This window comes from Pelodiscus sinensis, chromosome 16 (assembly GCF_049634645.1).
Source record: "Pelodiscus sinensis isolate JC-2024 chromosome 16, ASM4963464v1, whole genome shotgun sequence".
NCBI lineage: Eukaryota > Metazoa > Chordata > Testudines > Trionychidae > Pelodiscus > Pelodiscus sinensis.
The window spans coordinates 31,126,653-31,153,158 of NC_134726.1; the positions used below are offsets into that span (position 1 = coordinate 31,126,653).

The following is a 26,506-nucleotide window of genomic DNA, read 5'->3' on the forward strand; positions in this document are numbered from 1 at the left end:
CTGGTGGATGAGGGAAGGAAGGAAGCCTGCCACCAACATGAAATCATAAAAAGAAATGAGTAGTTCAGCTGGACTAAGGGAATGCTTCTCATTTAGTGCTCAAGTTCCTCGTCAACGAGCCCAACGATTCATTTAGCATATGCGAGTCCGTAAGATGTCTTAAACGGCTACAGCATTTCAAATGCACTAAGGTAAAGCAGATATAAAAGCCACTAAAAACTGATCATTTTTCCTATTCCCACCTCTCATACCATTTATTTCTGCATTAAATAGCCTTCCCTCTTCTCACAACCGTGTACTCCTTCCCCCTTCACTTTTTCATGGACAAGAAACAATTAAAAGTATTTTTAAACTTCTCGCTGAACTCCAACACTTCAAAGCCAAAAACAAAGGCTACTTTATAATTAAACACTGATAATTGCTCTCACACATGCAGGTGTTACCACTGAAATTAATGGGACTACTTAAAATAAAGCAAGTACATAAGTTGTTTCAGGATCAGGGACGTAACACATTCAGGAGAAAAAAAAGTTGATCTCTGGTCAAATATAGAAAAAAAAATGCCAACACATTATACTTTTTCTCACACATCATTAACCAACCAAGACTTTGTGAAGTAAAGAGAGGAATGTACCCAAGACTCAAAATTTTACCTGCAACTTTCAAGTATACATATATACACACATACCGATGCATATACACTATATAGGCACGTGCACACGCACACACACAAACACACACTCACTTGTTTCTCAATGCTATCAACGGCAAATAAAATAGAACCACCAAATACCTTTTGGACAAAATTTCAATGTGTGTGTCCAAATTAAAGAAAAAAAAAAAGAAAAACTGAACTCTCTTCTCTCTTTGTTCTTTAGTCTTTCAAAGTGACTGAGCTGGTGTGAGGTTTTGTTAATATTTATTATTTATATTAGCCTAGCTTCTTGTTGTTAGGAGAACAGTAATAAGTGAGTAGGTTTTGTTAATGATGGACAGAAACTGGCATGTTATTTAGTTTGCAGAGACTGATGAGACAGGATAGATTTGGAAAAGGGTAGAGAGGATGAGTAGAGGAGAAAGGAGAGTAAAAACACACAAAAATTTATTTCATACTGAAAAAAAACCAGCATGGTATTGTCATAATGCCAAGCAGGCCTACAGCGCACAAAGCAGGCTAAGTGTAGGCAGACTTTAGACAGCTGATGGGTCCTTCACATCCAGACTGGAATGATCTGTCCAGTTCTGGACATTGTTTTTAAAATTTTCCCCTCATAAGATTACACATAGTTTCTCAAACACAATCTCCCATTCTTTTAAGATTTCCCCTCTCCCTCCCCAGTGTTCTGCTGCTGACTCCAGAAATGAGGTGTATCACAAAAAAAAAAAAAATTATACCAGTTCCTTAGGATCTGTTTCAGAGGCTTGTGGTTAAGTCCAACTGGTTTATTATGGCATAAAACTTCTCTAGATCGGGGGAAGAATGGGAAAAAAGAAGCATGATCTGTTTATAAGGAAAACAAAAGATCACAAAGGGTCGGAGAAATGTGAGTCTAAGTTTACAATATTACCATTCTGACAGCTTGCAAAGTTTGTTGTTACCAAATGATAGGTTTCTCACCATGCAAGATTTGCTCACATCAGAACACAGTGACACTCTTCACTCTCCAAGAAAAAAAAATGTCCCCATTAAGAAAACAAAACAAAACAAAAAACATGGTTTTCTGTGGTCAACTTTCTACAACCAGGTAACAACCTTGAAAGCCAGAAAAAAAGTAAATAATATGAACTTTCCAGAACAAAAGATCCACATTTCCCCAATCACTATGATGGGTTTTTTTTTAAATCACCCCCTTTCCTACTCCTTATTCTCCTCCCACACACACCCCAGCTGGAGATGTTTATCCCATAATAAACCAGTGGGATTCAATTACCCTGCCTCTGAAGTTGAGTCTAAGAAATTGATATCATTGGTTCTGGTAATGCATAAGTGGATCATGGCCCCAGGATAAAGGCAGTACCATTACAGGAGGTGATATAGCTTCCTATATTGGGTACAGCCTGCCAAGTCCTTCCCTTTGTTTGGGAGCAGGAAATTTCCCATAAGGAAGTTTTACAACGGTGGGGCTTTTTCTGGAGTCCTCAGCACACATACACACTCAAGCAAGGCTTCCTTTCAAGATTCTTCACGACAGAGAAATCAAAGTGAACATTGACCATCTTCAAACTAAAATCACCCAGAAAATGCAAATGTTCTAAGTGTTGTTATTAATGGGGTTTAACAGTGAAACGTCTCAGGTTTACAGATGACATAAAGAAAAGGTATTTTGCCTACCTACATAACAATGTTCAAGGTTCAGGTTCATGGTTAGTGACCCCTCGCTGAGCAGTGTCTGCCCTACTCCCAGCCAATCACTTTGCTTCTTTAGTGCAGCGTGAGAGCAAATGCAAGAGACCGATACAGACATTCAAAGCATCATGGATAGGGGTCAGGGGTGAAGGGGTTGGCCAAGCAGCTGCAAGAAGAAAGCGAGCACTTCCAGAAAAGCTGAGGTTATTAATCGTTTTAGTATCAGGGAAAGCCATTAGAAACCCTATTACCCAAATATCCCTTAAATAAATACTTTGGAGAAAAGTTCGTTTGCAGGAAACTCACAATCAATAATCCCTCCTCCCTTCCCCACCAAACTTCCCTTCCCCTCCACAATGGTTTGCATTTTGTCTCACCAGCCACTAAATTACATCAGAGAATTTTCTTTAATTACATGCATTTCTTCCCCACCCTTATTCCAGATTTCCCTGTCCTCTCTGAAATCAGGATCTTAAATAGTTGCTTGAAATATTCCCACAGCCAGTTTGGGTTCTTAAGACTCTGGTCAAGTTATCTATCTGCTTTTTCTGGAACAAGTTAAATAGATAAACCTGAAGAACTTGGCATCTAAAAGGGATTGATATCCTCAAAATTTCCAACAGCAGTAGCAGTAGCAGCAGCAGCAGCAGCAGCAAATAAATAAATAATGAAGAAGCAGGTGAGGGAGGGAAAGGAGGTAAAACAGAATGGAAGCTAAATCCAATTCTTCAAGGAAAATGCAGAGCCCGTGCCCTTAAAGGCAATCCACCAATCATTTCAGGTTTTCTAAGGAATAAAACATCTCTTTTCTGAAACATACGTTGTTTCTTATGGGTTTTTTTTCTTAAATTCATCCGCAAGGTGATTTCAGAACTCAATTAACACTCTCTCTAGCTTTTATGCTGTGTTCTGATTCTTAAAAATGGGTAACTTGTTTTTGTTGGGAGGGTGGGTCTGGGGGAGAGAAGAGAGGAGAAGTTAAGATAAATCAGATCAAAAGCTTCCATCAAAAACCTCTAACAAATCAGAAGCTCTCTGACGTAGACCGTAACAGTTACAAAGATTTTCGCTACACTATGTGCAAATTTATAATGTTTTGTTAACCTAATACTTTGCTGTGAACAACGGGGAACTCCATTACCCTTACTCAACAGTCCAGATTATTTAATTTCTTTGCGATTTTGAGCCCCAAAATTCCAGGACACTCTTGACTTTTCTCCCACATGACTATTATTTGATGAGTGTGCTCTCTACAAGAGAAACCACCTTGTGTCTCTTGAGGAAAAGTTTTGTGTGACCTCCTTTCCTACATAAGAGCTAACAACTGGCAGACAATAAGCCAAATATTTTGGGAGCTGGGGTGGGGAAGAGAATTTTTCCCCAGCAAAAACAAATTCAATTCACTAATTTTCACATCCTTGAACATTTGTGGGTTAAAGTAGATGATGCAAACAATTTAAATAAAAGATAAAAAAAAACTTTGGCTTCTAAATATTGTCGACCATATATTAAGCCACCCTTCTGAAGCAGAAAGATAAATATCAATAAATAATTTATACTTTAGTGCCTGTCTCAAAAGACTATTAGGAAAAAAATAAAATGAACAACCTATGCAAAATACAAATGAAATTACAAGCAGGGAAGAGGACAGAACAAGTATGTTTGTTTCATCCTGGAAAATGTAGCAAGTGCCAATGCAAATAGGGATATTTGAATAATAGAGAACGCCCAATACTATGTTAATTCCAGTTCTACTGGGTGGGAGTGGGGGAAAGGGGTAGGCAGAGCGGGATGAAGTGGAAGCGGCATCCTAAATCGCCTAATAAGAGACACAGCAAGAGAGACAAGGTACACAGGTTTAGTTAAAAATGAACTCGATATGTTTAATAAAACTTGGTATACCAAATCGCAGTACAAACATCACATCACACACCCACACAACAGAATCCCATTATAAACCAAACCAAACTGCTCTTTCCAAACCTCTACAAGGCCCAGGCCAAATAAAATATAATTTTTTAAAAAAATAATATAAATGGTAGTGGCTGTGGCATCAAGGAATAGGAGGGGGAGGGAGGGAAGGGAAGAAGGGTAAGAGGAAAGCTAGGGGAAAGGTGAAGCCTAAAATCCAGTCAGTATAAAAGCTCTAAAAGAGCCAGCCAATAATAATATCACAATGATACAAATATATAAAAAAATGATATTGATAAAGCAGCCTACGCTGCCAAGAACAAAGATGGCCGCCCCTACTTTGACCAGCAAAAATGGCTGACCTCAAGTGTTGCCATCTCTCTCTCTCACACACACTCACTCTCTCACTCTACAAACATGGAAGATAAGTGTTGTTTTTGTTTTGTGTTTGTTATAATCTAGTAACCTTGATCGAACGAGTCCTCCGAAGAGTCACTGAATGAAGATCCAGCCTCCCGAAGCAGCAAGCAAAACTGCGGCTTGCTGCTTGCGGCCTGTTTAGATTTCAGAGTTCTAGTGGCAGGCACGCCCCTCTTGGCTGACTTGAGACCTCCACCTTGCTTGCTGCTCTTTTTGGCTCCTACGCTGTAGAGACTGGGTGCTCTCGCTTTGGAGCTGGAGGGAGACTGTAAAGGCCACTCGTCCTTCAGGGATTCATCATCTTCCTCTGAGTCCGTATCTGCAGTCAAAGTAATATTTAAATAGCATTAAGTCCGTTAATTTTCTCAAGGCTTTTTTCTTAATTGTCTTAGAATTGACATTTCGGTGCCTATGAAAGTGAGCGACTGAAAATGCTTTATAGAGCGCATCAGATGTTGTGTAGAGCAAGCTTCCCCTAAATGGCTCTGATGATGTACCTCAAGTCTAGCCTTCCTATTACAGTCCAGAGCCATCATTACTTTGTGAACTGATATCCAGAAGCTAATAAAATTAAATGTATTAATAATAAATAATAATAATACATGGCCTCTACACAGGCCTTTCTAGGTTAGAAGTCAGCATACTATGTCCAGGACAAACAACACAGGTCTTTCTTTATTTTAAGCTAGAAGTCTTCACCTGTTTTAGAGTTAAATGGAAAACTCATGATGTTCATGAAAACTACAGACTGAACCTCCCTAGGCCAGCATTCTCTGGTCTAGCAACATCCATGGTCTGGCATGATTTTAGTGAGCTGGATGTCCACTTATCATGGATGTGACCCAGGATATGTCTATGCTACAGAGTTTTTTTCGGAAAAATGGCCGTTTTTCCAAAAAAAAAACTTCAATTACAGCCACACTGCAATTGCATTCTTCCAAAAAAAATTGAAAGAACAGAGGGGGTTTTCCGACATTGGTAACCTATGAGGAAGAAGCCTTTTTCCGAAAGAGTTCTTTTGGAAAAAGACGTGTGGACGGGGAAGAGGGAATTACTTCGGAAGAAGAGGGAAGAGGAAAAAGCACAGTGCTCTGGTGGCCACTCCATCCATAGTAATCACAGCTGAAATGTGAGATAGAGTCCACACTGAATGGGCGCTATCTTTCAAAAAAGCAGATCGCTTTTTCGATGCACTTTGGCTGTGTGGACACTCTCTTTCGGAAGAAGTTTTTCCAGAAGATCTCTTCCGAAAGAAGCCTACAGTCTAAACATAGCCCAAGTTTCCCGCACTCCCATAAAGTTTGTTTGCAGCCACCAGTCCCGGCGCTCAGTGTTCTGGGCTATTATTTAGCTCCAATTTAGCCCTAAATATCTTCTAAGAGCCCAGTAAGCAGTAGAAGCGTTGGAAATGCTGCTCGATAATACTGACCTCCCATAGTTCGGCAAATTCTCTGGTTTGGCACCATTCAGAGCCTTTTCTCAAAATTTCATTTAATTAAGAATATGCTGTACAGCAGATTCATCGTCTGCTGGGCAAATGGGGTTCTGAAAAGCTCCAATCTTCTTAAAGCCTTTAGTTTTGACAAATGCCAACCCCCAACTGCAGGCTCTTGGAAGCTGGAGGAAGGGAACATTCTCAAAGCACAAACGGATTTCTTTGGTGCTCCCACTCTTACTATGGCATCCCTATTCCATTGCAAGGAAATCTGCAAGAAAAGCACAGATATTCCTTCCTCAAATTGCTCCTGCAATTCCCTCCAGTGTAAAAGCTATGGACGTAAGTGACTAGTCGATTATCTGATAAGCATTGCTTAGCAGATAGTCAACTAGTCCCTCGATTAGTTGCTTCTCCCCCTGTCTTGCTGCCACTATCAGAGGCAGCAAGGGCGGGGGAGCAGAAGCTGGTGCTGGGGGGAATCGGCTTAAAAGCCAGTTCCCCCCAGCACTGTCTCCGCAGGGGGCAGGGAAGGCAGAGGAGAGAGGTAGCAGGGACCAGGCGCGAGCTGAGAATCAACTGATTCCTGGCTTTCGCCCAGTCTCAGACGCTGTGCCTCTGCTTTTTAAATGTATTAAGAGCCTGCTGGCTCTTAATACATTTAAAAAGCTGGTGCGCAGCGAGGGGGACCCAGCGCGAGCTGACACAGATGATTCACGACTCACGCCCTAAGGTTCCTCCGCTGCTGTGTTTCTGCTTTTTAAATGTATTAAGAGCCTGCTGGCTCTTAATACATTTAAAAGGCAGAACCACAGCGGGGTTAGCTCCTGGGGCCGGAAACTAACCCCGCTGCAGCTCCCGTGCTTATCGACTAATCGATGGAAATTCCATCGACTAGTTGATTAAAACTAAATTTAACATCTCTAGTAAAGCCCAGTTTGATTTTTTGTAAAAACAACAAAAAATCCTCCTTGAACACATCCATTCAAAACTGATAGGTGGCAGGAGTCAGAGTGCCCGAGAGCAATGTTTCTCAATCTTTTCTTATAAAGTACCCCATTTACAATACACAAAATAACATAAGTACCCCCTTTTCAAAACAAAATTATAAGTACCTACAGTTTTCAGACACACAACATTTTTTTCTACCATTGCAACATATTTGTTTAAACAACTTAATCGTAGCAGGGCGGGCAATGAAATTTTTGGGTGTAAAAAATACAAAAATTATAAAGTGCTGTAAAATTTAAAACAATAATTCAGTTTTCTCCAAATTTCAGTTGTGTTGACTTACCCCCTATACTTCTCAAGTGCCCCTAAGGATACTCGTACCACTGGTTGAGAAACATTGCACTAGAGCAGGGGTCTCCAAACTACGGCCCGCGGGCCGGATGCGGCCCGCGAGGCCCTCTCATCCGGCCCGTGGAGACCTTTTTTCTACGGAAAAAAAATTACGGAAATTTACGTGTATCCTGCCAAGATCAGCCGCCGCTTACATGGACGTTATGTTTTTACCGAAGTAAAATAGAGGCACGCAGTAGTGCGTTATGTTTTCCAACCGATCATTACATTGCAAAACCTTATTCGCTGCTTACTTTTTTACTGTTGATGTTAGGGACAACAAATCTAAAGCCAGAAATGTCTGCTATTTTGGCATCCAGGAAACAATTTCACCATTCACACTAATACAGGTGTTCATGTGTAGTGTATCAATGTGTTATTAAATAATAACTGAATAAAATAATATTAAATAAATAATTAAAAACAACATCCGTGTTTTGATTGTTTTTTATTTGGACCTCAAGTGTGTAGTCGGCCCCCGAACTGCTGTTTGATAGTTAATGCGGCCCTCGGGCTGAAAAGTTTGGAGACCCCTGCACTAGAGGATGACAGCTCTGGTCTTTATTGTACATGAATCCAGAAGCCACGAAGGTATTTTGATCTTGCAAACCAGGAAATAATAGGGATAGCCTACATCCCATCTGCTGATTGGTGGATTGACTGATTAATCATTGTTCAAACTGCAATACTTAGAACAAGGCCTCCATTATGAGCTATGATAGAATGACACCAAAAGAGGAGGGGGCATTTGGAATTCTTCCCTCAGTCTGATGATAAACGATGTTGGGGCTGGATTAGTATGTTTTACACAACTAATATTTTCCCATGGGCATATAACGACCACAGGTTGCCCAATATTTCCACACATATCTGAGGAGTAGAACAACGAAGTATTTGGTACCCAAAGGATCCAATAAGAGTGGATATGAATTATTACATCCCTACTCGTGAATGCCCCATTAATTCCAAAGTGTCGTGGACACTATAGTGGGGACAGTTCTAACTGGTTTGAATCAGCAGCTGGTCTCCAGTCAGCCCTGTGCAGGATCATTCTCCATTTTGGGGTGTGGAGCATGTCTAGGAGCCCTGAGTCTTTTTAAGACTATAGGTAAAAACCAGCAGGCTCTGGTACAAGGGTGGGCAATAAGTGGCTCACGGGCTAGAGATGTTAAAATGTGTTTAATTAATTAACCATGTAACCACTGAAAATTTCAGCAGTTATATGGGGGGAGGGCAGATGACTCCCAGGGAGCCAATAGACACGGGGAGCTGGCTTAAAAGCACGTAACTTGTTCCTGCCCGTGTGCCCCCCGCACTGCTAACTCTGTATCAGCATGGGGCTGACGGGGGCCTGTGTGTAACCATGAAGCTGTTACACTTTCATATTCCTACCGTGGGCCAGACATAGCTCACCAGGATTAACACCTGGCAGGCTGTCATACACTGTTTACCTGCGCGTTCGCAGGCATGGCCACTTGCAGCGCCCGTTGGCTGCGATTTGCTCTTCCAGGCCAGTGGGAGCTGTGGAAAGCAATTGCCCAGCCTGCACTGCTTCCCGCAGCTCCCATTGATAGGGAATGGCAAACCATGGCCAATGACCAGTACTGCCCACCCCTGGTCTGGCACCATCACTGCTTATCCTTCTCAGAGAACCCCATCCAACTCCCTGCTGGGACATTTCTGGTTCAGTAACAAGCTGCTCCGTTCCCTTTCAGAAGCTCCCCCTCCACTTTGCCGCTTCAATAGCCAATTGGATTGAACACGTTAATTTGATCAGAGCAGTGTTAGAATCTCCTTCTCCAGTCGTGGGATCTGTAGCTACACCCCTACAAGGGTTTTCACACAGGACTTTGGTAACTGCATAACAGTAAAAGAAGGTTTTCATTTTTTGTTCGATTGACTTTAAGCACATAATTCTGACCAGCTCCCTAAGAATATCCCAAACCTAGGAGGCCTCTGCCCCCGCCATCACACCCAAATTTCTGTCTAAGCCATTAGAGACAGTTTCCTGGCCTAGCTTGGCTTATTTTTTGATAAAGTCTTCTCCCCCCTTCCAGTGGCACCAAGCAGCATGCAAAAGATCTTGCTGTTTCCCCAGATTCTCTCCCCCACCTCTCCTTTTCTTTTGTCCCATGACGACTGCTTTTTGTTCCACATAAAAGTGGACAACAGCCAGACTATTAAGACCAGCAACAGGAGAATGAAATCCTTGCGGGGGGCTGATTTGGGGGGAGAATTTATGAACCCGGGTGGCTAGGTTAGTACCACTTTCACAGCTGACAAGACCCTGTCCCCCTTGGGCAGTATCGTCTGGGCATGAGTGCCGAATGTTCTTCACACAGGCACAAGGGACCAGCTGTAGGTGCATTTATTCCTGCAGCGATGAACTCGTGCTGCCCTCCTCCTCCTCCTCCAAGCATTGTGATTGCTCATTGTTCCTTTTTCCCCACCAACTCAACTCCATTTTCAGTCTGTGGCCTTTTCTCCTCCAAAAGGATGTCCTGAGGTCACAGGAAAACTTTATTCCCAAAGTCAGAATCTTGTGCATCAGCTGCAATTCTATTTCAAAAAGGGGAAGTTGAAGACAACATAAAATATTTTGGGGTCCAAATGAGAGCTGGTGACGCTTGGAGCAGACAGCTAGGCAGGAACAGGGAAATGTGCTTAGGAGGAGTGCAGGCACCAAAGGGACTGAAAGGAAGGGCAGTGACAGGCTTTTTAATGACCATGCCATTCTCAGGACTATCCCTGCAACCTGTTATAAACCTTTGGACAGCTGTCTCTTTAGCATATACCTACAGTCAACCCTACATAACCCCCTAAGAACAAAGTAGTAAGACAACTACTACTCAACCTTTGAGGCAAACACCCTGAAGGCTGGTCTTGCAGATGAATGGAGAGCATGTATTAGCAAAAAACCAGGGATCAGTAGCAAGTGAAGCTGGAAGGGAGAGGAAAGTTTAGGATTTAAGACAGTCCACAGCCCTAGATGGAAACAATGTATTTGAAAAACCTGCCTTCCCTGCTTTGTAAAGTCAGCAGAATTCAACATAGGCAGAATATCCAGCACAAGATGCACAACATGCATTTGAATGTTCGCTGCCTTTGGAAAGAACAATCCCCCATCCCGCTCCCCCCTCCCTGCCAATTCACTCCAAACAAGCCCCAAGAGTCTACAGTCAACCAAGGAGGAGGTGAGTTTTTCCACTGGAAAGCAAAATTAAATTCATCTCGCACTGGCCCAAGATGCTGTCACTTAAAGGCTAAAAGCTCCCACAAAACCCAACAACCGTTCACAATTAAGAGAGAGAAACCGGGAGGTTACTTACTATAGGAGTAGCTGCTAACTTCCGAAATTGCTGGTGAATGGGAAACCTTCAGCTGATTTTTGACTTTTAACCCCACCTCCATCTTCTGCACTTTGGTGGCCATTTTGTTTTTACCTTCCTTGGCACTTTTTAGCACCAGGCTCAGGCTCTTGGCTAGATTTCTCTTCTCGTCCTTGCCCGGCAGGTGCTCGTGGGGGGACAGGTATCTGCTGCCACCTCCACTGGTTTTCTGTTTCCCTCCAGAACAGTCTGCAAACTTGAAGGGGGATTTGAGCTTGTCCTGTTTGGTAAGGGACAGGGCCTTGTCGAGCTTGCTTGCCAGCTGCTCCTGATCTGACGCCACCTTCTTCTTCTTGATCTTCAGCTGCAGGGAAGGGAGAGAGAATGGCCACATATGAATACCCCTGAGCCTTAACTCTCACGATGAACCAGATTTCGGTTCACTGGGCACTTCCCTCCTCCTCACCCCTCCCCCCTCAAAAAGGCCTAGTAAAGGATGACTTAACCCCAAGGTGAGCATCTGCAACCCAAGAGCTGCATGAAACCCATCAGGATTCTGTGTGTGGCCCACAAGATATTCTGTTTATCACTGATCAGGATTCCACTGGTTTCCGTCCACGTAGGTTTTTTTTCCTACTCCTATTACTCAAGTGACACGCACTTTAAGCGGGAAGGGAGATTGCACACAACACTGACTGCGAAAGCAGCCTGCTGCGACCTGTGCATCCAATCTATGAGCTGCTAGGGTTCAGTCGGCACATCCTGCAAATTCTAGGTACAAAACTACCTTATCCCGGGAGACCATCTTGGTTACAACAGCCTTGCAGGCTCCTGAAATGAAGGAAGGACTCTCACTTGGCCCACTCACTAGTCTACGTTGCCCATCGTTGACTTAACCCATAGCCGGCTGTAGCCTCTGCTGTGTCCTCTTCCCTTTGAACAGTCTCCTCAGGCTTGACGTTCCAAGGGCATTTCTGTGGGCATGTGCCACACACAGGATGGAACAGAAAATATGCTTTGCCCTGTGATACTTGGTACCAGTCATGCCAAAATCATGAGGTTGTTTAAAAAAAAATCAATGCATTTGGGGTTCTTTTTATTTGCCCGCTTAATTTTGAACCTTCAGGGTACAGTCAGGCCCTGTATCCAAGCTTTATTCCACTGCCAGAAAGGCCAGGAACTTCCTTATTTTGCAAAGTGACAGCTGAGTCTCTCAGCTAATCGCTTGACTCCAGGAGTGGAGGCTTTCAGAAAAATACCAAATGTCATGAGACTCAGGATACATTTGTGAGAAATGGCAACGCTGATATATTTTAACCGTGTCAGTATTGCCTTGTGGTTTCAAAAGATTACTTTTTAATGTAGTCAATTAACAGTTGTACTAATTACAGTACCCGTGCAGGCATGGGGATATGATATTGACTAGGTGTATTGGGTTTTGCATTCAGCCTTGAACACACTGCTCCAACAGGAACACAAAGGCGGCTGCTTTGAGATTTGCTAGGTAGTTTCTGTCTCTAGCCTCCTGACAATGATCTTATTATTGATACAGGAGCATCTACAATCCTCATCCGAGACCGGGGATGCCTTTTGCTAGGTGCACATACACCCAGAGAGTCTGTCCCATGAAGGGCATCCAGTCTACACAGGGAAGGGGTGGGAGGGGAAATAGCAGCTCGGGGAGGTGAGGTGATATCCCCAACGTCACACAACAAGGCAGTGGCAGAGAGAGAAACAGCTCCTCTCCCCCCCCCACACACACCTCCAGAATCCCAAGCCAATGCCCCATCCACTAGACCATGCTGCCTCTTTCTTTGGAACGCCAGCCCCCCACGCACCACAAGAGCACTGACCTCACTGGAAAAGCTCGATGCTCCATCATGCTCGTCCCAGCTCTGGCTTCTCCCTTTCATTTTCCCACCACTGCTCTCTGCATCCTCGTCCTCCTCAGGGAGGGGCCCTTTGTGTCTCTTCTTCATCCCCTCGCCAGTCTCAGAGTCTTCGGACAGCAGCAAGGACTTGCTCAGTCTGCAAGCCAGGCAAAGAATCGGTCACCGAGATCGCCCTTTCCCTCCCCCGCCCCACTTGCGAATCACTAGCAAATACTGAAGTGTGGTCAGCTCCCCAGTTAAAGGATCTTATGAGCCACCTGGGGTTATATCCTCGGCTGGGGAAAATCCACTGACTTCAATGGAATTGCATCAACCTACACTAGCCGAGAATCCAGCCCATTGTCTGGATTCATGCCAGTGAGCTCCCTTTGCCTTCGCTAGACTATAAGCCCAAGTCAGAGATCCGTATGCCTGTAAAGTGGTGAGACCCACTCAGTGGCCTGGAAAGTGCACTGGAAAAAAAAAAGCTGTAGAGCATCATCTGCTCTGGTTAGGACCAGGAGGGGGAAGAAAGGATGTGACACCCAGTTAGGTCTGTTCCCACCTCTAATGTTTAAGATTCTGTGGATCTAAGGAGACTTGAAAGGTGTCCAACTAGCTGCGTGCCGACAGAAATGGCTGCTCCTGAGCACATGGGAGATGGGCATTTCAGCAAGGAGTACGGAGGACAGGTCGCAGTGCTCCCCATCCGGTTTCTGACGAATGCAGATGGAGAGGTGAGCCGATGGTGAAAGCGCCACGGCCACGCCTTCACAAGGCTGGACACGGCCTGTAGTTCCCCATTCCCATCCTTGCCAATTACCATATAATTACGTAGAGACAAACCCCCCCGCCACTTTCATAGTATACTCAGCCTGTGATCCAGCGGCTACCGTGTCTATGAAATCACTGATGTCAGAGAGCACCCTCACTTCCCAGAAGTAGCAAACAGCAGCCTTTTCTCCGCCTCACTTCCCCTGGTAGCTCCCAACCCAAAACCAAACCAACACCGTGTTACTTGAGTCAGGTGAGCTGAAGCCAGCTGTGTACATGGCTTCGCTCCCAGTGCCAGGCCGGAAGTTCCCATGACAACTGGCCCCAATGGAAATGCACACACAAGACCCCTGGCGGCGACCCCCCAAGCCTTTCCAATCACCAAAGCACAGAAGCAAAACATGAAGGAGGCAACTTTTCAAAGGCAGGCTGGAGCAGGTCAAAGTCAATGGACGTCAGGCACCTTCCTCCCTTTGAAAAAAGTCCTGTGAAGACAACGCAGAGCTTGGGGAGCTAGCCTGTGCCAAGCTACCAGGATCAGAGACTCAGCCAGTGAGAGCAAGTAGAGCAGAGAAATACAGCGGGGCTTTGCACAGGGTGCCCAAATAAACCTGCTGGGCTTGCAATGAGTGGGCACCCCAGGCGAGGGAGGTGCTGGTACCAAACCATTTCCAACTGATTAAGGGACAGAGGGGACAGGAAAGATGGCAGAAGCACAGGAGAAAAGCCCTAGGAAACGAATGCCGCAGAACAGAAGTCATCCAGATTTGTGAAATCATTTCCATCAAACTCATTAGCCTCACTACTGACTGACGCTCACTGCGTGGCGGCAGGGCTCGGATGGCCACCGTGCACTAATCGCTGTACAAAACACGGCCAAAGACACAGCCCCTGCCTCGGGCAGCTCCCATTCAGCTCTGCGTGCGCCTCGCAGTCCGCCTGCCCCTGGCTCCGCCTTCCACAGAACCTCTCCGCCGCCTGCGCGCACGGCTCCACCAGACACACACGACCAACGTGCCAGCCCTGCTGCTGCAGCCACATGCGTGCACCGCCACCGGGGGGCTACACACACATTTCTAACCACAATGCCGTGCCCTCGGCCTGCTGCCATGGACGCGCCCTGCCAGCACACCACCACGCAGGGACCCCCACTGCGTACGAGAGGCCGTCCCCGGCAGGACGCCGTGCAACAACCCCTCCTCCCCGTATTCCAGCCTTACTTTCCGCTCTTGCTGTCACTCTTCCCTCTCTCCTTAGGGGGCGACAGAGCGCTTGATCCATGCTTCCTCTTCCTGGGCCTTCCAGGGCCTCTTCTCGCCAAGCTTCTACTTTTCTCGTCATGCTTTTCCCTTTAAAAAAACCACACGCTTGACCGTTAGCCAAGGCAGCAGCAAAATCACATGCAATCAATTGAACCAGCGCAAGCCAACCCAGAACCGTGGTCTGGCACCAAACCGCTAAGCCGAGCCCTGGAAGCCAAAGGTTCCCTAACCGGGTCGCCCACTGATCGCCAACGACCGAGACGCCAAGCACGCCCACTTGCATTCATCGAGCCGTCAGGTTGCCCTTCTCCTAGCCTAGCAGCGCTTTGCAAAGCTTTGGCAGACGCACCACTGGAGGGAAGACGGGGGAAGCGAATGGTCTGCTGGACCTGGAGGCAGAGAAGTTGCTCGGCCAAAAAAAAAAAAAAAAAAAAAAGCAGCAACCCGTACGACTTACTCGGAGTCTCTGCGTCGCTGTAGCTTTACCAGCTCCCTCTGCTTCTCCTTGTAGCGCCGCTGCAGCTCTGCCAGTCTCATCCTGTAGTCCAGCTCCATGGCATCCATGTTCTCTATGGCAGACTTGATGGAATACATCTGGGGTGGAGAGGTAAGAGAGATTTCACAGAGGAGGTGAGGCTGAAGAGGGGATGCAGATGCCAGCCACAAGACTAGAACATGTGTTATTGTTCTCTAATCTCACAGCTCCGCAAGGGCCAAGATGTCCCACGGGTGCAACCGTTTAGACAGCCAGCGGCACATTAGCTGCAGAAGGGAAGGGACCTACCTCGTGTTACTACTGGCCAGAGAGTCATATTTCAAATGGAGACTGTATGTTAACTTTTAAGGGAGGGAGCATTAACAGGCTGGCTGGCCGGCCAGGTTGCCTCATAGCAGCACTCTGTACTATCATGAGGGGACCACGGGGAAACTACTACTCTCCAAGTGAGTTAGAGCTACAAAGCCCTGCAGAGGCAGCTTGACCAGCCCCGGGGAGCAAAGGGTCACCACAGCTGAGCAGCGAGTGTCTTCCAACTAAGTCTGGGTCAGAACAGACCGGATCTAAACTAGGTCACATCCTCCTCTTTGTTGGCTGGAAAGGTGCTGGATGCAATGTAGGGCTTGGAATGGGGGTGCATCTAGGACATACCTCTACTGCCATTCCATACCCGTGGATTATTAAAAACATACAGGGATTTTTAGGGTTTAACATAATAACAGTATTAAATGTCTCAGGGCAGACAAGCAAGCGACTTCAGGAAAGGGACCTTACGGTGAAAGCCCCCCAGCTGGCATGGGATTTGCAGACCAGGCAGGAGCGTGGAGGTTCATACGCATTCAGCAATTTCTCACTTGCTGCTGGAGGTTTCAATCTGGCCTGGGAAGGCTCCTGTTCTGCTGGGAGACATTGAGCCACCAGTGACGGCCTCTATTGTCTTTGATTCTTAAGTGAGAAGGCTTTAGGGCTGGATAAACCAAAGATCTCTTTCTCTTCCAGGTCAGATTTAAATATGGTTCAAACCACAACCAGCCTTCAAACACCCAGCTGGAGAAATGTCCCTGGGCGTTCTGCCTCTATCCCTAAACCTCCGGGTGCTAAAGAACCTGCAGCTGCATCTCCAAGACGGGGAAGCCTGCTGCCATCTTTCTTTGTCCCCAAATGGCTAGCGGAAGAGCTTCTCCTGCTGGCTCCAAACAACAAGTACACAGGGTCTCCAAAGCTGCGTCCCTCCCTGCAGAAATCAATGAGGCCGATGCACAAACAAGAAATGGAATGAAGCCACACCCCACTGACTTTTGCTCAACTGGGAGGAAGGTCTAGGTTTGCCATGCTGAGAAGGAGAATGCCAATAGGGAAATAGGTCATAGGAATGACAAGTGGCGGGAGGAGGAAATAGAGGTAGGTTCGCAACATCCCATCTAGCTCAGCTACTTACAGGTTCATCTTTTTTTTGCATCCAGCTGTACTTTTTGTTGGGATTCAACTCTCGAGGCAGCCGGATGGTTTTTAGACTGTCCATAAAGGGGGCTGATAGAACCTCCATTAGCACATGAGTGCTGGCAGCCAGCAAGCTCTCTAGCGTTGGTCGGACCAGGCAGCTCTCCGGACCTGCTTAAGAGAAAATGTAGGATTCAGCATTCAGCAAGGGAAGAGCACATCTTCCAGAGGCATCAAAAAGACCAGCTACCTCTTCTCTGCCTTCACAGATGCCTCATTGCCCTACACCTGAGATCCAGCCTGTTACGACCTGTGCTCAGGGGTCTAGAACTCTTCCGGCTGCTGGGAGATTCAGTTTTCCTTCCACTTGGAAGCTACTGGGAGACAAGACCTTCTCAGGATCCACAGGAATCATTAGCAACGAGAGTCGTGTTGACCTGTGGGAGCCTTTCTGCTGCCAAATGGGTGTTAACCTGGCAGCACTGAAAGCATAAAAGTGGAAGGTGCATCTCTCACTTACACAGACTGTGCAGCACCCTGACACTGGACCAGCTCCAGACTGGGGAAATCTGCCAGACCAAGGGAGGCTGATGCTGGTTCCTGCCAGCTGCCAGGCTCTGCTCCGGTGGCAGCAGATGGGCCATCATTGACCGAGCTGGTATTGGCGGGGGGGAAGAGGCAGTGTTGGCTAGAGCGCAGCCCTGTGGGGTGCACCGAGGCCACTGGTTGCAGGGCTCTGCAGCCACCCTGTCTCACACTCTGGGAGGGTGGGGGAGGAATTGCTGAGCACAGGGCCTGGCTTTTTCCCAGATGTGCCCACAGGGATGCTGGACCATGATGCTGCTGAACTAGGGAAGTCGGGACCACAGAAGTCAAATCTACCTATGTACCATGTAGTCTCCATACTGTAGCTGTGCAGACACAGAAGAACAGCCCAGAAACCACCCAAACCTCAGCCTCTCACCCAACTCAGTCTAGAGCAGCCGCCATAGAGGAAACTCATGCCAGGAGCCCTGAAGAGTTGCTGGCCATGACACCACAGCAAGGCTGAGAGTACAGAGACATCATTGCCCTACCCAGAGGGGAGTCTGTGTATTATGGGCCCTTGCAGGTCCCCCAGCTCTGCATGGGTAGGGCAGACAGCACACTGTCCCAACTCACTTTGAAATTCCTGCTTCCTCTTCTCCAGTTCCAGCTCTGCTATTTCACTCAGCAGCGTAATCCCCTGCAGGAAGGAGTGCTCCAGGGACAGGACAGGCGACACCTCCAGGTCCACCTGGGCTTGGGTTAGGCTACTGCCGGTTGTCAACAAGGAACAAGCCTGAGGCAGCTCCGTGGCAGCCACTAAGGCATTCATGCCGGCCAGTGGGTCTTCCAGCTTGATGTCCAGAGCTGGGATTTGACAAGACATCGCCTCCTCTGCATATGAAAGCTCCGCCTCCTGCCCGCCCTCCTCTGATGGCAGGCTCGGAAACCCTCCTTCCTGGGGCAAGTCGCTGCTCTGCAGTTCCATGGCTAGAGAAGGCTCCTCCCTCTGGGGTGCCAGGTCCAACCCAGGCTGCTCGCTATCAGGGTGCATTAGGGAATCATCATAGTCCATATGTACAGAACAAGTTTCCACCCCACTCCCAGCTTCCGCCACAGCCTCTGTTTCTGCCGGGCAGGCTGCTACCGGATACGTGTCTTGACAGTTCTGGAGGGCCCCTTGCTCCTGCTCCAAAGCTCTCAGAGCTTCATCTTGGTGCAACAGGAGATCGCAACTGTTCACAGTCTGCCCTGGGGCGGCACTGGAGGCACCCGTGTTCAGAGCCTCCATGTCCTCCTCGCAGATGGCTCCCTGGCTTTCGTCCAGCTCCACCTCGGTTTTCACCCGGTCTTCCAAGGACTCCTCTTCTGCCGCAGCCGGAATAGGCTCTAGCATTTTGGATGGAGACAGGCGGATGGGCTTGACTTCTGGAGAAAGCTCCATGTGCTCCGGCCCTTCTGCAGGCAGCGGGACATCAGGAGCCAGGCCATCTGCATCAGAGGCCGCGGTGGGCTGAAGGAGGTAGGGATAATGTCTTCCAAAGGAGGCTGGAAGGGACGGGAATGGATATCCTGGTGGAATCTCTGCAAGAGATCCAAAGGAATATGACTCTCAGTGGCTGGCACCCATGGAGCTCATCCCTCGGGAAGGCTCCTACTTACTCAACTTCCCCCTCACCAACCCACTTCCCTTCTCGGTGGCAGCTGCTTACTGGACTTCCCAGCTGCCCAGAACATCACCCTCCACCTACAATGGAAGACCAAAAGAGTCACCCAACCCACCCCTGGGTTGAAAGGAGACTTCATCTTCCATTCTATCAGTGCTGGGCTCCTCCACTCTGATCCCTCAATAGACTTCAGTGTTGAGGAACAAACCCCTCCCAAGGTGAGAAGAGAACGCACGATACAGGACCAAGGCTCCAGCATTCCCCACGGTGCTGTCTCGCACCCTCCTTGCTAACGCCACACTTGCCAAGTGCGGATTGGTCCCTTGCATGTTCGCCTTCCTTTTAAAAAGGCCCTACCTGGTCTTCTCTTGGGGAAGGGTTTGAGGCAGGAAAGAGGCAAGGAGAGAAGGAACGAAAGGGAGCCAGGCACAAAGAAAAGGGCACTCTTCCAAAGCAGGGCTCTCTTACCTGGGAACAGCGCTTGGAAGGGACTGGCAGCTTCTTTTTCCAAATCCAAGTCCTTCTTCTCTACGTTTTCAGGCACCTCTTCTTTTGGAGGGATGGCAGGGGCAGGGGGTGGAGAGGCAGGGGGTGGGCTGGAAGGGTGGGAGCTGGGGGTGGCCGGATAAGAGTAGGCCGGCTGCGTAGGTGGCTCCTCCATCTTTTGAATAACCTCAGCTTTGAGCACAGACACGGGTGAGGCCCTGGGAGACAGGGGAGGTGGACTCACAGCCTTGCTGTAGGACGTGGAGGTGCTTGGAGACAGAACAGGTGGCTTTCGGTGCAGCAGCCCTGACGCAGATGAGGAAAGGCCTGATTTTGCATTGTCCAGGCTTCGTTTAGTAACCTTCTCTTCCATGTCTGCTCGCTGCTCAGTTACTTTTAACCTCTCCTGTTGCGAAGGAACAGAGAAGGCCATCAGGGGATGATGCTTCCTGGGGCATCAGGATAGAACCCGAAAGCAAAAAAAGTCCTACAAGACTCAACGAGACCAGAAGCAGGACTTCCTAGCAAGGGGGCCGTGCAGTCAGAGATGGAGATGCAGAACCAGGACCTAGGAATGGTTCTTTGCAAAAGGCAGGTGGAAAGTCTGGCAGAAGGTACGTGCAGCAAGCAGAGGTAAATGCTTTAACTAGAAGAGGTTTCAGGAGAGCCCAAGTAGTAGAGCCTCTGTGTTTGCAGGCAGCTTTTCTGATTTTGATCATGAACTTTGTGACCATGGAAAACATGTGCCTTTAAAAGTTTAAGATCAAGGAGGCAAATTACAAAAAGGCCCCAAACATATTTTTATAAAAGTCTCATGATTTAGAAGCCAATCTTATGATTTCTGGGGCCTGCCTCATGGATGTTGAGCACTTGGGATTGGCAATATTGGGTCTCAGATTTCAGGAAGGAAAAGATTTGTTTAGAGCTGAGTCAACACCAACTCATTTTGTAAGATGGCAACTGAACTTCTGTTGCTGCTGGAAGCTGTACTGGTAGGTGAGCTGACCTGCTGGCTTACATGGCCCCAACCCAAAACCCTGCATCCAAATACCTCCATCTTCAGGGATGCTAAAAATCTAAACTCGGCTCTTTAAAACATGCCAAATGATCCCAGAACTTGAGGTTTCCTTAGGGCCTGGGAATTACTAAGGAAAATTTCTCCCTCTGAATGCAGAGGACACACACACAAATCAGACAGGTCACGGACATATGCTGTCCCAGGAATAGGGTGACCAGATGACAAGTGTGGAAAATCGGGATCGGGGTAGAAGGTAATAGGCATCTATATAAGACAAAGCCCCAAATATCCGAACTGTCACTATAAAATTGGGGCACCTGGTCACCCCACCCAGGTACAGACTTGGAACTTGGCCCACTTTAAAACAAGGGGGGTCCCCCCGCTTGCCCCAGGGCTTAGAACATACCACCAGCTGTGCGTTCCTCTGGAGTTCCATGGCATGGGCAGCTTGCTGCTGCAGGATGTACAGCTCATGCTGCCGAAGCAGCTGCTGATGAGATAGCAGCTGGAGCTGGTGAGCGTGCTGGAGGGTGCTTCTTGTGGGAGGGTACATTGCAGGCCAGAGTGGGGGTGCCCGATCCATCAGTTCAGCTAGGGAAGACACAAAGGACATCACAACCATGTGGTTACAACACACAAAACCCAAGTGCATGGAGCAGCTACAGAGGTGGATTTAATATTCGTAGTAGATTTATGTAGTGCTCCCTCCTTGGAGTGCATTTGTTAGTTCACACAGAAATGTAAGAAACTCTTCTCTTTAATAAAGTCTCTCCCCCCTCACCACACACACACTCTCCTGCACCTCACCATATCTAGGCAACACCCAACAAGAGGGGCGTGGCCATGCCGGAGAGCCTAACAAACCTACTCTGTGTCAGACTCGGAGGACAAAGGAAGTGCCCTAGTTGAGCCTCCTAGTCTTGAAGGCTCCAAGGCTTCATCCCGCTTGCATTTACATCTAGCTTGAATGCCCCCAGCCGACCTCGACTATACTGTCTCAGACAGCCAAGCCCCAAGCTTCACGGGGCTCTACCAGAGATAAGGATGCCAGTGCCATGGCTGAAGAACTGATATAGCACATTTGCAACGGCTGAAATAATTTAACAAGCAGACAGCTGAATCCCAGACTGGCTGTAGCTACAGAACACGGCTAGTGTTTCCCATGTAGCATGGGACAGGTCAACAGTGCTGTTTTCAAAGCTGTTGTCAGGCCTTACCCAGCCAGCTCCCTGCCAAACTAAAACTCCTTGGAAGCAATACTGATGACAAATCTTTCCTCAGCTCTACAGCAGCTTCCGAGACAGGTGTTTTCCCCAAGCTATCATCAAGGAACCTTGAGGAATCTCCCCATCACTGGAGGTTTTTAAGAACAAGCTGGACAAACATCTGTCAGGGATGGGGGAAATGTATATTTGGCCCTGCTTCAGCATGGAGGGATGGACTAGTTGACCTCCCGAGGTCTGTCCAGCCCTATATTTCTATTATTCTGTAAGGATCTGCAGCAGCCTGCAGGGCCCATCTTGCAGGGACACAGAAGGGACCCGAACGGAGCGATAGGAGATGGTCAGACTGGGAAAGGAAATGGACTACAAAACTTGTACACAGTGGTCCAAAGAATGAAGAGCGAGAACTATCCATCAATGCACGACCACCACCACGCAGCTTCACCACCCTCCCCCTCGCCTCAACACACCCAGACTCTGCCCTAGAATTTTATCCTGGAAAACAGAAGAGGAGTGCCTTCCGACAGGTGTCTCCTCTCTGGGCCCGTAGCGCAGGCTCTAAGCCCCAGTGTTTCCAACTAGGCATTGTATGTGTGCGCTCAAGGTCTGTTACCATGGGCAGACTCGGTCCCATGTTCGTCTCCACTGAACTTTGTTAGTGTCCTTCAAGACAGGTGCCCTTAACCATCTTTGTGTGCTTACCGAAGTGTGGCAAGTGCTCACTGGAGATCACAACTAGCTGCCCCGACTGAGGATCTCTGGCAAACTGGTAGGCTGAAGGGAGAGCACCCGCCATGCTCGGGGGGAAGCCTGGAGTCATGCCTTGATGCAAGGATGGGTGGCCGAGTCCTAGAAGGAGAATCACCATCAACACTCGGGTCAGTCAGCCAGTCAACGAGAGCTCCCTCAGACACTCATGCACCGGACATAGACAAATGAGGGGACAGGGAGAGAGAAGGGGCACTGCAAAGTCCAGCTGCCCACAGGGACTCAGCAGCACAGCACTTACAGGTGCATTCAATACTGCAGGTTATTTTCAGAGGGGGGCTTTCCAAGAAACACCCCTCTTGAAATCAGGGAACTGCCACTCATCACCGTGCTCCGCCACAGCAATCTTGTTCCTCTTTTATTCTTATGGGCAAGTCAAGGGCTTCATGCAACCCTCCCCCTCCCGGAAAGACTCACCGTAGGGATGGCCAGCTAGCCACATGGAAGGGCTGCCAGTCCTGGGTAGCCATGGGTGAGCTGCCAAGTGCGAAGCCGGGTCGGCAGACCAGCGCCCCGAGCCAGTCAGGGTTGGCCCCCCCGTCACCATGAGGTTGGAGTTCAAACCGTTGGCGGTACAGCTGGAGGGATGTAGCCGGGCAAAGTCCGCCAGCTCCTTGCTTTCTCTGCTCATTGGGAGGCAAATGCAGAAGAGTTAGAGGCAGGCTTAGTACTGAGAGTATTGGGCAGCTAAAGAGACACACTAGGAAGTCAACTAGCAAGGAAGCAGCGCACTGAGGAGGAAGGGGAAGGAAGGTAAGTGGAACTCCCAAGAATCAGTCCTCAAAGTATGGGTGAGAGATGCAAAGAGAGGCCAGGGGTGCACATACAGTGCCCTGGGGTCCCTTCCAGTAAAGAGGAAGGTTAATAGCAGGCCCCACCTGCATTCTCTACACTGATCCTTTTCCTCTGTCAACCCAGAGCTGTGTCTCCCTACATTGCTTCTCATTTGGAGCAGTTTTGGGTGTGCACCAGTGTCTTTTGGATTTTGCACGGGTGTGTGAAAGGATCACTTTGTGTGCAGATTCGGGGAGCTCTGGACACATACACGATGCCTGAAGTTTGAATACATGCTAGCTCCCCGCTCCATCCTCCCAAGGCCGGGTCTTTATCTGTGGGGTCCTAAAGACCAATGCGCCCTGCTGAACCAGGGGAGAGCTGCAAGGCTACTGATCCCAGAGTGCTGGCTCAGCCCAAACACACGTGCCTGCCACTCTGCTGGTTAAATCTGAGACTTCACTCAAGAGATACATGGCCAGGCACTCAAGCACGATTCGCTAGGTGCATCCCCGTGTGCTTCGCAAGTCGGCCTAGTCCATGCCTGAAGGAGCAAAACCCAGAACCTCACCGGAGCAGCTTCTCCTGGTCTCGCTCCAAACGCCCTGCCAAGAAGTGACTGTCCCGATGGCGGGTGCGGTCCTCCCCACAGTCGTCATCTGAGCGGCCATGCCCTAAGACACAAACCATCAGGAGTTAACACAGGTGCTGTCCCTGAACACACAAGCAGCTCTCCTCCAGTCTGAGATGGGCCAACTACCCTCCCCACTGTAACTTCATTTCAAGGGCTACCGTCCGCATCTGGGATCTCCAGAGAGATGCAGCTCTAAGCCCCCAAGTAGCTAGTAAAATCAGCTAGAGCCATAGTGTCCAACATGCTAGTCCCTAGACACATGACTATTTGGCCGGTTGAATGTAGTTTGTTATAGCGAACTTCAGAATGGGTTGGACAGCACAGAGTTAGGGGGACCGGAGTAGGTGCAGGGACTGAAATGTACCTGTTGATCAGAGACACACTCAAGATACACTATCTACATGGAGAGTCTATAGCACGAACTATAGCAGATGTGCTGGGGTTAGGTTCTTGGGCCTGTGCTGTACCACAGTGAACAGACGATGAACCTAATGGGCCATACTGGCATTACAGTCTACAAATCTATGGCCATACACACACATGGACATGCACACCCACTCTAGAATCATGGAATTCTAGAACTGGAAGGGACCTTGAGAGATCATCAAATCCAGTCCCCTGCCCTCACGTGCCTCTAATAAAAGCCGGTTCCCCCCAGTACTGTCTTTGCAGGTGGGCAGGGGAGGCAAAGGTGCAGTGGGATACCATTTAAAAAGCAAAGCCGCAGCAGTCTGGGACCGGGCACGAGCCAGGACAGCGGAGTCCTGGCTCACACCTGGTCCCCTGCTGCAACTCTGCCTTTTAAATGTAGTAAGAGCCTGATGACTTACTACATTTAAGAAGCAGAGGCGCAGCAGACCCAGAGCCAGTGTGAGTTGGGACTGTTCAGTCCCAATGTGCGCCACCCCAGGAGTTAACTCCCCTATTGACTAATCAAGTAGTCGATGGAAATTCCATTGACGACTCAATTAGCGTAGTAACCTCTATTTAACATCCCTAACCTTGGGGCTGATCCAGTCTGGCAATTCCATGTCCCAGGCTATTTTTAGCTCACCTGAGTTGCCTTATATTTTCCTCGTCTTTTTCTGAAGCCTTTGTCCCCACCCCCACCCCCTTCCAGGCCCTCACACAATTCATTACTGCCCTTGTCTTGTACTTTTTTGGGGTGACTGACAAAGCCCAGCCCCGTTCCCCGTAAATCAATGGCAGCAGGATGACGTCTCTTCGTTCCCCGGAGGCGACATGGGCAGGATCCCTTTAGCAGGTCCAGCCTTCGCAGAGCCCCGCTTACAGCGGTGGCCCAAACGCCGAACAGCTGGCTCCCATAGAACAGGGGCGGCTTTCCGCCAGGCTGCGCTGCCTCACAGAATTGCACCTTTTTCCATTTCCCAAGGCCCTCGCTCTCCCTTCTGGCGGGGCCTGGTGCACTGGGAAGTGTCTCTCAACATCAAGAGTACTCTGCTGACAGGGATCCTTTCATGGGAAGGCTCGGCTGCGTATTTCAGCAGACCTGGACAGTCTGCACTCTGTAGCTGTCAAGACTCCCGACCCCTCAGCTTTTACTGTCAGGATGAGTACTGCAGTAAAACAGCAACCACATCTCCCCAACTGCTTCCCCCAACCCACTTGCAGGGGGGCATCAGCATCTCAACCAAGGGGCTTTGGTGTCTGCACAGAGCTTGAAGCCCGATGGACACCACATTTTATGGATAATCGTTTCCACAGGCTGCTGCTTCCCTGAGCCAGCAGATCACGCTGGATGCCAGTTTCTGGCGCCCGACAGCCAATCCTTCCCTAGTTTTAATGGCTTCCATATGTTTCCCTAAGAGGGGAAAGGATGGCATGAGACAAAGGCTACGGCAGTGGCCTAATGTTCCAGGGTAGAGAGCAGCATCCTCTCTGGTGCCCCTGTGAGTGACTTCTCAGAGGACAGAGACAGACTCCCTCCAATGTCGAATCTCTCAGGAGCTCAGCTTCAGAGCACAGGCCCTGCTGCGACGGGCTGATGGGTACGGCATTCGGATCCTCTCTCTGGCACGTAAAAAGTTACGCTCCAGTGGCATTCTCTGCTGCGCTGCTTCACGCCCTCGTGCGTCTCCCTGCTACACTGGGAGACCAATCAGTCCTCCCCACATTCAAACAGGCAGCACCAAAGGGACTGTCTGATGGTCGTGGAAGATGGAGCAAGAGGAAAAGAGAGAGGAGAGGAGATGGATTTTTCCAGCACGTTAGCTGGCAGCATAGAGGGAGCGTACAGCAAACCCTGCTCATGCACAACAGAACACTGATGTATGCTCCAATGCCAGCTGATCTCAGGGCTGGGACTATTTTAAGAGCCTTCTAACGCGGCCAACGTACACGTACCCACAGCCCAATCACCCAAGTCCTTCTATTCAGAGCCCTTTTTATTTATTTCATTTTAATCAAGGCCTGGCAGTCTCTCTGGCAGCTGAAATTGGGGCAGAACTTTGGCTAATGACCTTTCAAGCTATTTTCCCTCCGTGGCTCATCTCTCCCTCCTCCCCCGGTCTATATTATTTCAGATCCACTATTTATAGCTGAGCTTTTTATTTAACAAAACAAAAACAAAAAAACAATCCCCCCCAATGCCAACTCTTCCTTGATTACACTGCTCCCCTTCCCATGAAGGGACGGTCTCTTTTCTGTACAAACCAGCAATTGTCCCTGTCCGTGAATGCCCATTTTGTCCATCTATATGAACATGACGCATGGCGCGCATACAAAATTCAATCACTTATGCACAGAGGAAAAGCTTAGGCCTGTT

General features: G+C 48.4%; 1 protein-coding gene across 10 annotated transcripts in view; it reads right to left on the minus strand.

Annotated features, from left to right (window-relative positions):
• Positions 1–26,506, minus strand: part of TNRC18 (trinucleotide repeat containing 18) — a 176,805-nt gene that overhangs the window by 25,082 nt on the left and 125,217 nt on the right. For 7 of the 10 annotated variants that reach the window (XM_075899657.1, XM_075899665.1, XM_075899661.1 and 4 more), the window contains 12 exons: positions 23,659–23,761; positions 22,731–22,936; positions 22,248–22,394; positions 20,729–20,913; positions 19,287–19,710; positions 17,788–18,735; positions 16,625–16,800; positions 15,148–15,284; positions 14,649–14,777; positions 12,637–12,811; positions 10,784–11,147; positions 4,725–4,997 (listed from right to left, as the gene is read on the minus strand). In XM_075899657.1, coding sequence (XP_075755772.1) covers positions 4,725–4,997; positions 10,784–11,147; positions 12,637–12,811; positions 14,649–14,777; positions 15,148–15,284; positions 16,625–16,800; positions 17,788–18,735; positions 19,287–19,710; positions 20,729–20,913; positions 22,248–22,394; positions 22,731–22,936; positions 23,659–23,761 — 3,267 coding nt within the window. The remainder of the gene's footprint in view (positions 1–4,724; positions 4,998–10,783; positions 11,148–12,636; positions 12,812–14,648; positions 14,778–15,147; positions 15,285–16,624; positions 16,801–17,787; positions 18,736–19,286; positions 19,711–20,728; positions 20,914–22,247; positions 22,395–22,730; positions 22,937–23,658; positions 23,762–26,506) is intronic. The other 3 variants (XM_075899662.1, XM_075899660.1, XM_075899663.1) reach the window with 2 other exon arrangements.